Source organism: Mus caroli, chromosome 1 (genome assembly GCF_900094665.2).
Source record: "Mus caroli chromosome 1, CAROLI_EIJ_v1.1, whole genome shotgun sequence".
Taxonomy (NCBI): Eukaryota; Metazoa; Chordata; class Mammalia; order Rodentia; family Muridae; genus Mus; species Mus caroli.
In genome coordinates this window covers 85,992,099-86,005,737 of record NC_034570.1, presented here as the reverse complement: position 1 = coordinate 86,005,737, position 13,639 = coordinate 85,992,099, and the positions used below count along the sequence as shown (strand labels likewise).

At 43.3% G+C, this 13,639-nt stretch overlaps 1 protein-coding gene across 1 annotated transcript in view; it reads right to left on the bottom strand.

Annotated features, from left to right (window-relative positions):
- The window catches only part of Farp2 (FERM, ARH/RhoGEF and pleckstrin domain protein 2), a 104,399-nt gene that overhangs the window by 84,875 nt on the left and 5,885 nt on the right, over positions 1 to 13,639 (bottom strand). The window contains exon 2 of the mRNA XM_021168209.2: positions 2,709 to 2,919. Within this exon, the coding sequence (XP_021023868.1) occupies positions 2,709 to 2,891 (183 nt within the window). The 5' untranslated portion in view covers positions 2,892 to 2,919. The remainder of the gene's footprint in view (positions 1 to 2,708; positions 2,920 to 13,639) is intronic.

Here is a 13,639-nt window from a genome sequence, read left to right as displayed (position 1 = left end):
GCCATCAATGGAAAGAGAGGCCCATTGGACTTGCAAACTTTATATGCCCCAATATAGGGGAATGCCAGGGCCAAAAGAATGGGAATGGGTGGGTAGGGTATGTAATAAAAACATTAAAAATCAAAAAAAAAAAATGCCAACAAGAACAAGAAAGTGTTTTGGGGCCAAGCACACCTTTAATCCCATAATCCCACTGCTTGGGAGGCAGAGGCACGCAGATTTCTGAGTTCGAGGCCAGCCTGGTCTACAAAGTGAGTTCCAGGACAGCCAGGACTATACAGAGAAACCCTCTCTCAAAAAAACAGAACAAAACAAAACAAAAAACAAAGAAACAAAGAAAAAGAAAAAAGAAAAAAGAAAAAAGAAAAAAGAAAAAAGAAAAAAGAAAAAGAAAAAGAAAGTGTTTGGGGGACTTGTGTGGATTCGTAGAAACCTGTCATATAACAGAGGCTGCAGTCATGCTCTTCCTGAGGGGCAGGAACCACATTCTGAGTCTTCTAAGACAGTGCCTCTTAGAGGCACGTTGTAAACTTTGCTGTGATGTCTCTTTCAGTATTTTGATATTCTTAGATTCCACTGGACCTCTGAGAATATTTAAGTGTAGGTGTTCTAGGTACCCACAGACACCTTGGCTGTATTAAATTTGGGGGACTTCCAAATGGGATGGATGCTTTGTGTGTGACGGAGCTCTTCATGGCTCTTGCTGGGCTTAACTCAGGGTTCTGGGGTTGTAGATAAGCAACAGCCACCAAAGTCTCCCTGAGCAGGTGGCTTCTGAGTTCACCATCTCAAGCCCAAGAAGTGTATGGAAATTTGGACAAGAACACAAAATGTCCATTTATTAAGAAAAAGTAAGAAAGAACTCTGATGAGTGGGAGTGGCTACAATAGAGGATGACATTTTCTTTTAAGTCTCACTCTGTAGCTCAGGCTAATCTCCAACTTATGGTACTTCTACCTTAGCCTCCTGAGTGCTGGGCACAGGTGCACACTACCTTGTTTACTGCTGTGTTAAATAACTGTTTAATACTATACTTGAGTTTGAGGTCAGCCTGGACTATACATGCAGTGAGTTTTATGCCAACCTGGGCTACAGACTAAAACTGTGACTCAAAACCAAGTCAAAACCAGACAGACAGACAGAATCACAGGGGTCAGCTCAGTTCTCTCTTCTACAAGCCTGCATAACATCTCTAGATAAAACTAGGAAGGTTTAAAATCATACAAATAAGCTTTGTCCTTGTCCAGTGCCCCCTCTTGGGGACTTTACAGCAGAGCGGCAAACTGGCTTTTGGTCTTGCTGTTGCCCCTGCTCCTCACGTTCTTGCACTGGGGAGGCCCTTTTTGCTTGTGCTGACTCGGGTCGGCATCAGGACTCACCCTCTCTGACTCACTCTATCCTCACACTCTGCCTCAGGAGTAATTTCCTAACTGCCACACCTACTAGGATGGCTGGAAATGAAAGTTCAAAGAGGAATGTGGAGAAATCAGAACCCCTAACACTGCTGATGGCAACAAAAAGCAGTACCACAATGGCTTTTGAAAGAAAGCAAATTGGTGAGTCCTCACAAGACTAAACCTGGGGAGTTACCAGATGATGTAATTTGGCTTCCTTGTCCAGGGCCAAAATCTTTTACATGAGTATTCATAAGCAACATTATTAGAACCAAATGGTAGTATATACTGACAAGTAGAATATTTGTAGTTACAAATCATTCTTAGCTACATAGAGTTCAAGGCCAGTCTGGGCAACAAGATTCTGCTTCTAAACAAAAACATTACTGTTAAACCTGAACAAGTTCTGCACTAACCATGTAAACTCTCTCTGAATGTCAGCACTCACTGTGCACCACTTTTGACATTACACTCTCCACTGCACACTGCTTCCAATGTCACTATAGACTGTATCCAGGTGTCAGACCCTTACTGGATAGCACCTTCCAATGTCAAGTTCACTGTACATTGCCCCAGGATGTCAGGCCCACTCTCCCTATCCACCTAAGATTTTTGCTAGACACTAATTCCCACTGTAAGGCTTCCTGCACACTCCCTTTCGGCATGAGGCCCTCACTGTACACTACATACTGATGTCACCTCTGGCTGTGTAACACCATCCACGTGCCTTCTTCCTAGTGCTTATTCAGTACTTGTACCAGCATCCTGAGCAGAAAGACTGAGTCTCTGCTCAGACAGGTATGCTGACACACATTGAGGCCACAGAGCATCTTTTAAGGAAATACCAGAAGCCCAGCCACCTATGTGGAAGAATGTAGAAGGTAAGAGTCAAAGCAGTTTGGTCACAGTTTGTCTCCTTTAGCCAACCTCTTAAAACAAAAGAATGGAGCCAAGTGGTTGCTCCATGCGCTTTTAATACCAGCACTTGGGAGGCAGAGGCAGGGAGATCCCTTTGAGTCTGAGGCCAGCCTGATCTACAGCCAGGACTTCCTCAGACAGAGAAACCTGTCTTTAAAATCCAAAAGACCAAAATATAAGCAAACAAACAAACAAGCAAACAGAATATAAACAATGGATCCTATCAGAATTGTAGCTGAAAGTTAACTTAGATTTACTATTTCCAAAGACTGCTGGATAGTCATCAAAGCAACTTCTGGCTACTTGAATAAATACACAGCATAACCTCTTACAGGAATCTGGTACAGAACTATTTCACTGTAGAAGGAAATATCCCTTAAAACCCATGCTTCTTACCTCGATGTCAAATAACTCTACAGTGCTGTCCAGCAGCTTCACTCTGATGCGCATGTGCTTCTCCTGCATCCTGGGTGACAGGCTCTGCTCTGGCTCCAGGGTACTCACTCCAATGGCGGTCTGGCCACCCAAGCGTGTCCCTGAAGTTGGTAAAGCTCTGTATGTTCCTTCTATCTCTCCCATTCTTCATTAGTTGAAAGTGAAGAAAACACTAAAACAAAAACACACTAAATAACTATATTATAATAACTATAACAATTTTTAGATGGTTAAAAAAATCACTGGGTTCATAGGAACCTACAATATCATGTATTGTAATAACTTCCGTGAGTCTTAAATTGCAATAAAATACGGAACATAAAAAAAAGTTTGCCAGGCAGTGGTGGCACACGCCTTTAATCCCAGTACTTGAGAGGCAGAGGCAGGTGGATTTCTGAGTTCGAGGCCAGCCTGGTCTACAGCGTGAGTTCCAGGATAGCCAGGGCTATACAAAGAAACCCTGTCTTGAAACCCCCCCCCAAAAAAAAAAAAAAAGTAAAAAAGGTTTTTTTCTCCTATACATACAGTTGTAGCACAAAATGAAAAAAAAAAAAACTCTAATGATATTTCCAAGGTGCTCTGAGCTAGGCACAGAGATTAACAGAGTGACATAATTACCACTCACCTGGGAGAAGGAAAAACCCTATGGCTATCTCTTGTTCTAGCACTGCTCAATACCCAGCATGTCCCCCGCCTTCAGCCCAGTCATGTGTGCTACCCATTTGGTCCAAGTGCTTTCTAGTAAAAGTAACAGGATAGCATCCACATGTGTCTGGCATCTTCACAGTAGCCTGAAGCATCAATGGACCTGTCCTTACCCTGGCTCAGTGTGCAAGAGCACTACTAGGGATGAAGCTAAAGTACGTGAAAACAGCCACACTGACTTTGTCAGCTTTGTGCTCCTTGCATTTTCTAGGGTAGGTCAGTTTCCACAGGTCATTCAGGAGGAAATCTGTGTATGGCACCAAATGACAGCCCAGAGAAGGACCTGGTGAATGCACACATCTGCCCCAGGTTATTCTCAAATCGTGCCCCACCTCAAAAGCACTGTTATCTCTATGTAGACCATTTAACAGATGACTCAAAGGTAAGGGGGTCAGGGTCGTTTTCAGTCCTCCCTACTGCACTAAAGGAAAAGCCCAGCTTAAAGCTGTTAAGTCTAATCTGTAATTTCCTCACTGTTTTTAACACAGACCAAGCTAAATATCAACTAGAATCTCCTAAGACTGCTTTTTCCTGTACTAAAGGATTTACTACTTATGGAAATTTCCCTTCTTAGGAATATTATTTATGTTCTCTAAGCTTTTACCTCTCTTTCCTTCTCTCTCTCTTCCCCCTTCTCTCCACGCAGCCATGGCCGGCCTCTCTCTCTCCACCTTCTCTCCTTTCTCCCTGCCTTTCTACAATAAAGCTCTAAAACCATTAAAAAAAAAGAATATTATTTATGTTCAAAAATCAAATTAAAGAAAATAAAGGGGTAGGGATGTGGCTCAGTTATGATAGTGCATGCCTAGCATGAACAAAGTCCTGAGTTCAATCCCCAGCAGCACAAAACCCAGGTGGAGCACACACCTAATTCTAGCACGCAGGAGGATGGCTCTAAGTTCAAGATCTTCCGAGGCTACATAGAAAGTTCTAGACCGGGGGCTGGAGAGATGGCTTAGTGGTTAAGAGCACTGACTGCTCTTCCAAAGGTACTGGGTTCAAATCCCAGCAACCACATGATGGCTCACAATCATCCATAACAAGATCTGACTCTCTCTTCTCGAGTGTCTGAAGACAGCTACAGTGTACTTACATATAATGAATAAATAAATCTTTAAAAAAAAAAAAAAAGAAAGTTCTAGACCAGCTTGGTCTATAGGAAACCATCTCTAAAGCAACACAACAAACACCAACAAAAACAAAAACAAACTGGCGAGGCAGGAGAGCACAGGAGGGAGGCAGAGATGGGCAGGAGAAGAGCACGGGAGGTAGAGGCTCTGTGAGTTTGAGGCCAGCCTGGTTCACATAGTGAGAACTTGCTTTAAAAAAAAAGACCAAAATAAAACAAGAAAAACATTTAACAATAAAACACCATATAACAAAAGATACAGGGCAAAGTGGTGGAAGTGAGACACAGACACCAGATGTTTAACCAATAAAGAATGTAATCTGTAAAACTTACTGATGTCTCTTAAATCACTTTGCAAATGTCTTCTGCTAAGTGTAGTAACTTTTAAAGAATTGATCTCACTTGGGCTGCGACTGTAGCTCAGTGGCAGAATAAGGACTCTGCGCAGGACAAGGGTCTGAGTAAAGCACCAAGAAAACAAACAACCCATCCCCTCCTATGCGAACCATTACAGAGGGTCCTTTACTATCTGCATGCTTATCTTAGTATCAAGGCAAACCAAACAAAGGATCTTGTAGCCTTTCAATTACATTTGAAAAGTTTCTTCATGACTCACTGCCAAACAACTCCTTCTTCAAACCACATCCCACAAGGGTCTTGGTTGGGAAGTGCTCTGCACACCCACTTTGCTAAGGAGGCACAATGTGAGGAACTGTGAGAAGGCTAAGCAAGTAACGGCTCTTGATGCAGCATGATGACCTGAGCTCCATCCCAGGACTCACAAGGTGCAGGCACACAACTGACTCCAGAAAGCTGTTCTCTGACCTCCACAAGTGTGCCTGTACACGCGCATCCACACACATGCACAGGAATAAGATATTTAAAAAACAAAATATAATGTTTGAAGGAGCAAAATGATGAAGTGGTGCATAATGGTGTCAAGTTAATTTCCCATCTCAATTCCTGTATAAAGCCAGTTCAAACCAAGGACTAAACCAGCTGCTTCCATGTGAAAGTCAGTTAGCTGTGTGTGACCTACCATTCTTTGGAAGCTCTCCTGTCTTTGGAGGCTCCTTGAAGGCAGGCCTAGATCTCACTCTTCTGCCAGCTATGTAGTTACTTAGTATCAGTGGCCTTAAAGCATTTTCACTGTCTACACTACAGTATGTCAGACTGAAGACTGAGGCAACAGGCAACACTTGAGAGAGTTAGTTCCCACATCATTATCATTAAGATGACTCTATGAAGCACTGCCTTAGGGCCTACTTGCAGGATGTAGGTCAGTGCAAGTCAGGGTCTCTCTACCTCTGATGAGGTCAGCCGCTTTACCCCACCACATGCTCCCTGCCATGACGTTCTGTTTCATCATGAATGGACCCAGAAGCAATGGGGAAGTGAATATGCTCTAAACCTGAAAGTGATACAAAATAAAGGTTTCTCTCTTCCCTGCAGTTGTTTACTCAGGAAGCCTGTTACAGTGATGGCTGACTGAAGTTAGTTCTTCTGAAACAAGGTGTGTGTTTTCCTTTGGTTACCACAGCCAACCTTCCCTTAAGAAAGGCTACAACTCTGAAAATAGAGAAAGTCAAAACACAGGTTACAGGCTATTTACCTAATTTCTTTTTCTACACAGTTTTCACTTACTTTTATGTGTACTTATTTACAGACAGGGTATTGTTACATCCCTGGCTCATGGTTCAGTCCATCCTCTTGCCTCGGCTTCCCAAGTGTTGGGTCATGGGAACATGACAATGGGCTCAGCTTCTAAATATGTTTAGAGGGAAACTTCTTCAGGTTTTCTATTGTATTTTTAATAAAATAGCTCCATCTAACCATACAGTTCTAAGAAAATGAACAAGGACAACAACAGGGCCTAGAAGTATACACTAAGATGGAAAAAATGTAAAAAGAAAATGCAAAGGAAGCTACTACCAGCTCACTCAGACAGGGCACAGAGTAAGCACTCCTAGGGCAGACAGTATTCACTTTATACATCATTAAGCCACACAGTGTGGTGGTGCACACACATGATACGCATCATCTAGGAGGCTGAGGCAGATGATTACAAGGCCAGCCAAGACTACACAGTAAGACTGCCTCTTAACAAGTGCTCTTAACCAGCCTGGGCCACACAGTGAGACTCTGTCTCTTAATGAGTGCTCTCTATCACTAAGCTACCTCTCTGGGCCAGTCCCTACCTTACATTTCTTATGTTTATGTGTGTGTGCACACATACACATGTGTGCCACATGTCTATAGGAGTCTAGAGGTCAAAAGAAAGCACTGGGTCCTGTGGTACTGAGGTTAGAGATGGTTGTGAACCATCATGGGGGTGCCAGGAGTCAAACCTGGGTCCTCTTGCAAGAGCAGCAAGCTTGCCTCCCTCCCTCCTTTCCTTTTCTTTTAAAGATCTATTTTGCATATGAATGTTTTCCTTGTATGTATGTCTGTGTACCATATGCATGTCTGATTCCTGAGGAGGGCACTGGCTCCCTGAGACATGTTATGGACAGTTGTAAGCTGCCATGTGGGTGCTTGGCAACCAAACCCAGGTCCTCTGCAAATAGAAATGCTCTTAAACACACTGTCTCAAAACAAAACAAAGGAGCTGGAGAGATGGCTCAGTGGTTGAGAGCATTTGCTGTTCTTGCAGAGAACCTGGGCTCAGTTCTTAGCACTCACATCAAGAAGCTCACAACCACCTGTAACTCTAGTTTCAGGGAATCAAACACCCTCTTTTGGCCTCCAAAGGCACCTGCATGAGCATGTGACACATATATAAAACAAATCTTTAGGAAACCCTACAAAATTAAGCCATAAGTTCATGTTATATATATTTTTTTTTACTCAATAAAGATATATTTAAAATAGCTTAGCTCTATCCCAGCTGTAACTTTTCATTTAACATTAATGAGTTCATTGCCATAAGAACAAAAGACACAGAAGAGCTTGAGGGCTCTCTAAGCTCTCCTGAACTATGTGTCCCACTAGGGACACCTCTGCAAGTTCACACACTGACCTTTGTCTTTTCATTTGGCTCAAAGTAGGTCATTCGCAGAGCAGCAGCTGAGACCCAGTGTCCTAAGACACTCTTATTCATACAAACGCATACACGTATGTGTGAATATATGTTGACTTCATACGTCTTCATCACTTCCAGTTTATTTTCTTAAAACTGTCTCTTACTAAATGTGGTGGCTTGAATGAGAACGGCCCTAAAGCTCATGTATTTGAATACTTAGTTCCTGGTCAGTGGACTCTTTGGAAAGGATTAGGAGGTGTGTGTGGGCTTTTGGATAAGAACTGACCTGGAGGCACTCTGCTGCAACTTCTAACACAAATCTGTTTGCAGCTCAGCAACAGTAATGCAGCATGAACTACAGCTTAACAAGTGCTCAGCCTCAAGACAAAACAGAGACGTAAGGTTAAGCGTTTGAGGCTCAGGATATTACTAAGTTTAGGAGAGATTATAAGTAAAGAACTTGATAGAAAACTGGTAGTCAATCCCTGTGCTGTGAACACTGGCTAACCTTCATCTCTGATCTCTCCACTGCCTTCAGAAGCAGCAAACAGCTGGGCTCTTGCTGCAGAATCACCATTTGCTCTTATCTGACTTGAGCAGCAATTTTGTGTATGTGTGTGTGTGTTGGGGGGGGGGGTGTCTGAATCTGCCTTATGTAAGGTATGACCTAACCCGAATGAACTTTATTTTGCTTTGTGTGCTTATAAATAAATATTAAGGCTAGGCAGAAACACAGCAAGACCACAGCAGTTCTGGGAGCCTATTGTCAGCGTCTGCTCTGCCTAGGTTACTTGCTGGAGCATCAACCCAGAAGTCCACAGAAAAGCAGTGCAGAGAACCAGCAATCTATAGGGAACTCCAGCAAGTTTCTCATCTGTTTTTCCATGTGAACGAAATGCTTTGGAGTCTGCACTCCTAAAAATATCTCCAGTAGCTGGAAACAATTTCCACCATTTTGTAGCATTCACTACAAGTTTGGCTGCTTTGGTTATGTTCCCATTTTAAAATAATAATTTTAAAATCCCTATGACATGTCCTTTCCTACAGCTGGAAAATTCAGCTTAAAAGTTGGCAACGGCTTTGGGGGTGGTGGTGATGTAGCAGATGTCTACTCTGGTAAGGGTGCTGACAGTGGGGGATGTTTAGAATGGAATGTGTGTAAGAAAGCACTGCGCTAAAACTGCGCTAAGACAGTAAATTAATAAAAAGGGGCTACCACGGAACACTTAACTCAGAAGTGACAGGGTCAGCTTTGAGCCTCAATCTGATTGTCAAGATTCTTGTTCTCTCTGAACAAAGTCTACTGTCCACAGAGAGGAGGTGACTAACCTCTGATGGTCAGTGGGCATCTGCCTTCTTTGAAACCCTGGGTCCATATGAGAGAACTGAGAGGCAAACTTCTTTGCTGCCTAACCAAACAGGACAGAATATAATACTTATCATATTCATGAAATTCACCCAACAGGCCTAAAATCCACTAAATGTTATGAACTTAAAAAATAAAAACATTTATGTTTATGAGTACGTGAATGGACATATCTGTAACACAGCGTGTGTGTGTGTGTGTGTGTGTGTGTGTAGGTCATAGGACAACTTGTGAGCGTAGGTTCTCTCATTCTTCCATGTGGGTCCCAAGGATGGAATTCAACAAGTGCTTTTATGGGCTGAGCCGTCTCACTGGAATTAATTTTCATAGCTGATGATAAGGGACTACTACCCAGGTCCTCAACGTTGGCCTACACTACTGCAGTGTTGCAAGAAACGGGCCCTCATTCTATAAGAACAACTAGTTAAAAACAAAAGTAACTAAGCAAGTTAATCAGTATGGGGAAACTGAAAAACAATGTCAGGGTTTTATACTGCAGGGCAAGGTTCAAAGAACTTACGAGAAACAGCTAGCTAGGCAGACGGGCAGGAGTGAACATCCACACCCTTCCTATACACCTCCTCTCTAGACACAGTTGCACTGCCAGAGGGAAGCTGACATGGCCTCAGAATCACAGGAACCACAGCTGGAGTCATCCCTGACCTGGAGCCATCCCCTCACCTGGAGTCATCCCCTCACCTGGAGTGCAAATGCAGACAAGTGAACCTACCAGCACACACTGGCACCTCAAGCCTCAGGGAGATCTGTGAAAAACTTCTCATGTTGGTAGATTATTAGGACTTTAAGAGGCCACAGAAGAGCTGGGAAAATAGCGCAGTGGGAAAGGTGCTTGCTGCACAAGCATAAAGACATGAGCTTGGATCACCAGGACCCACACACAACTGTGCCTGTAATCTCGGTGCCAGGCCGGCTGAGGTGGGCAGATCCTTGGAGTTGCTGGCATACCAGTCTTGCTTAATTTGTGAGCTATACGTTTAGTTTCTTAGTCATTTTTCTACTGCTGTGATCAAACAAACAAACAAACAAACAAACCCAAGGCAACTTATAAAAGAATTTGGGGCTAACAGTTTCAGAGAGCTACAGTCCATGATGGCAGAACAAAGACACCGGGACAGGGACAGCTGAAAGCTTATATCTTGAAAGGATGCAGAAAGAGCAAGAAACACTAGGAGAGTCATTTGAAACCTCAAACACACCCCAAGTGACACACCTCTTCCAAAATGCCTACACACACATTGTAATCTTTTCAAAAGAGTCCACTAACCATGAACTAAGTATTCATATACATGAGCTTTGGGGCCGTTCTCATTCAAGCCACCACATTTAGTAAGAGACACTGTTTCAAAAAATAAACTGGAAGTGATGAAGACACCTGAAGTCAACACATATTCACACATATGAGTGAGTATGTGTGCCCATGATGTGCACACACAACAAAATCCAGCATGAGGCAGACATCTGTTGGAACGAGTCCACCAGGTGCCTGGAGGAAAATTTTAGAAGCATCCCACACAGGATCTAGTTCCAACTCCGCCGCTGATCCTAAACTGTTATAAGCAGCTCAATAGGAAAATAAACTGAAAGCTGATGTGCTTTTGAAGTAAGCTAATTTATAGTACTTATCAGTCCAAAATAAACACGCCTCATGAAGCTCTGTGACCACAGGCCTCCTACCTGGGCGTGGCCAGCGGTAGCTACAGAGGGGCAGACTACCTTCATTCAGACAAACGCCACAGAAAACACAAGACAACTGGTCCAATGACATTTCCTTGGACATAACTGGTATTTATCAACCTTACAGCTTTATATTCACTCCCTAGTTGTTTGAGTATCTGACATCAGATAGATTCATCATTTCCTTCACTTGGTGCTTTAGACAACTACTAGATGTTCTAATTTTATGTAAAACAAAACTGTATAAACAAAAACCCAAACCCCCCTCTTTTTGTGGTGGGCTCCACAGGCACGAGGCAAGTACTGTAGGTTCAGGTTTTCCCTCAGGTACACCAACAAGCCACCTGCATTCTTGACTCCTTGTCCCTTCTAAAGGAGGATGAGCACACTGAAAACCCTTGTTTCTAACCCTCTCTCCTGATATCATCTGGAGAAAGATCCCTGCAGAGTTCTAATCACTTGGGTGGGTGACCTGAATAACCCCGGCAAGCCTCACTCTCTCAGTGTTAGCTGATTAGTTAGTACTCTAAATTACATCTGCAATCTGTCTTCACTATATAACACATTTCCAGGATGGATTCTAAGAATTAAAATTAATGGCCACAGAGGCCACAATCTTGACTTAAGCTTTCTATTGCTGTGATAAAACACCATAACAAAAAAGCAAGCTGGGGAGAAAAGGATTTATTTGGCTTATACTTCCATATTGCTGTTCATCATTGAAGCAAGTCAAGACAGGAACTCAAAACAGGGCAGGATCCTGGATGCAGAGGCCGATGCAGAGGCCATGGAGAAGTGCTGCTTACTGGCTTGCTCAGTTTGTTTTCCTATAGAACCCATGGATCACACCACCCACAATGGCCTAGGCACTCCCTCATCAATTACTAATTAAGAAAATGCCTTACAGCCAGATCTTATGGAGGCATTTTCTCAACTAAGATCCCTTCCTTTCAAATAAATGTAGTCTGTGTGTCAAGTTGACATAAGACTAGCCAGTATATTGACATTCACAAAATTCTCAGATGGGGGGCGGCTGGGGAGATGGCTCAGTGGTTAAGAGCACTGACTGTTTTCCCAGAGGTCCTGAGTTCAATTCTCAGCAACCACATGGTGGCTCACAACCATCTGTAATGGAATCTGATACCCTCTTCTGGAGTGTGTCTGAAGACATCAACAGTGTACTCACATATACATTAAATAAATATATATTTTTAAAATTCTCAGATCAGTTCAATATTTACATCACTTCAGTTTTAGTTTGTGTTTTGGGTGTGAACATTTCCCGGGTTTCAGCTCTGACTGTCTCTGGAGTAGATCCTAGACTTTTAGAACACTGTGCTGTTGGATTGTGGGTCTTATTTAAGTCTTGTAGAGCATATTGGTACTTCTGATGAGCAGACACTGGCCTGGCTGGATTCAGGATGCCAGTCTCATCCAGTCTTCAATGGAATACTGTGTCAGTACAAACTCCACTTCAGAGCTCCTGATATTCCTTCAGTAAAATCCTACATGTGTCTGACCTAGCTGCAGAGGCCAGAAGCACACACTGGATCTCTAGGAACTGGCGTTGTAGATGGCTGTGAGCTGCTATGTGGAGTTTGGGAACTGAACCCAGGTCTTCTGGAAGAGCAGAAGTGCTTTCCTATCTGTTGAACCATCTCTCCAGATCCCGAGTTCTCCGTGTTTGAGTCACATATGCTCAGTGTTGAGCCTCTAACTCCATAAACCTTACCAGGCAACTTTCCCAAGCTCTCTATGCTCTCCACACTATACTCCCCTGTTCATACGGATCCCTGTTCAATCCTTTAGCCAGAAATGTGGGGTTTTCACAGCCTTGCTTGCCCATGGATTTCCTGCCTTGTATTTGGCCTGGGAAGAAAGCTCCAAGAGGGAAGAGAGAGAGGGAGAAAAGCAACTGTTACAGGAATGACTGAGAGGCAAAGAGGAAAAATGGTGGGTTTTCCCTCTCTCTTCTCTAAATCCCAAACTAGAAAGCTTCTGTGTAGCTCTCCTTCTCCCTCCCTGAAGCCCACCTCCAGGTTCTGAACATTCTGATAGCACGCCAGGGGACAGTGTGGGGAAAGCAGGAAGCTCTTCAAATTCTGGCCTTCATCTCCACTGCCCACTACCTTTCAGAGCCCTCCACAGCTGCACCATGCACACACTCTGATGCTCCACCCAATAAGTGGGGAGTGGGAAGGCCAGGATGAAGTGTGCATCCTACAACTCCCAGAAACTAAGTTCCACCATCACGCATTTTAAACCATGAACCAAAATGAACCCACCCTACCTTAAAAACAACCCCAAACACTTACAGTGGGACTTACTGGGACAAACACTTAGAGTGGCACTTACTGGGACAAACACTTACAGTGGGACAAACACTTACAGTGGCACTTACTGGGACAGGGTAAAAGCGCTGGTTTCTCTCTTTTTTCATTGATTTATTTATTTATTCACTTTACATCCCAACATCTGCCTCCTCCTCCTAACACCCCCTCATACAGATCCTCCCTCACCCACCCTTCCCTTCTCTCTTCTTTCCAGCTGTTTGCACTGATGGAAGTATGCTACCTTTGAAACCACATACCTTCCTGAAAACACCTGTAATAGCCTTCAAGGTTCTGATAGTTGCCAACCTTCCAGAGAAAGAACAAATGTTGTCTCTTGTCTAAGAGCTATAGTTGTTCTTGTTCTGTTTTTCTAAAACAGTTCAATTAATACTTTTAGTTGGGTGTGGTGGTACATGGCTTTACTCTCAGCGCCTGGGGGACAGAGGCCTGTGGATCCTTGTGTTCAAGACCAACCAAGACCAACTCACAGAGTGAGTTCAGGACAGCCAGGGCTTCACAGAAAAACCCTGTCTCAAAAAAACTAAAATAAATAAATAAATACCTTTAACACTGAGATTGATTTGTTATTCAGATATTGTGGTCTGTTCTCCACTGCTCTCCATAATAACAACTACAGAAAAA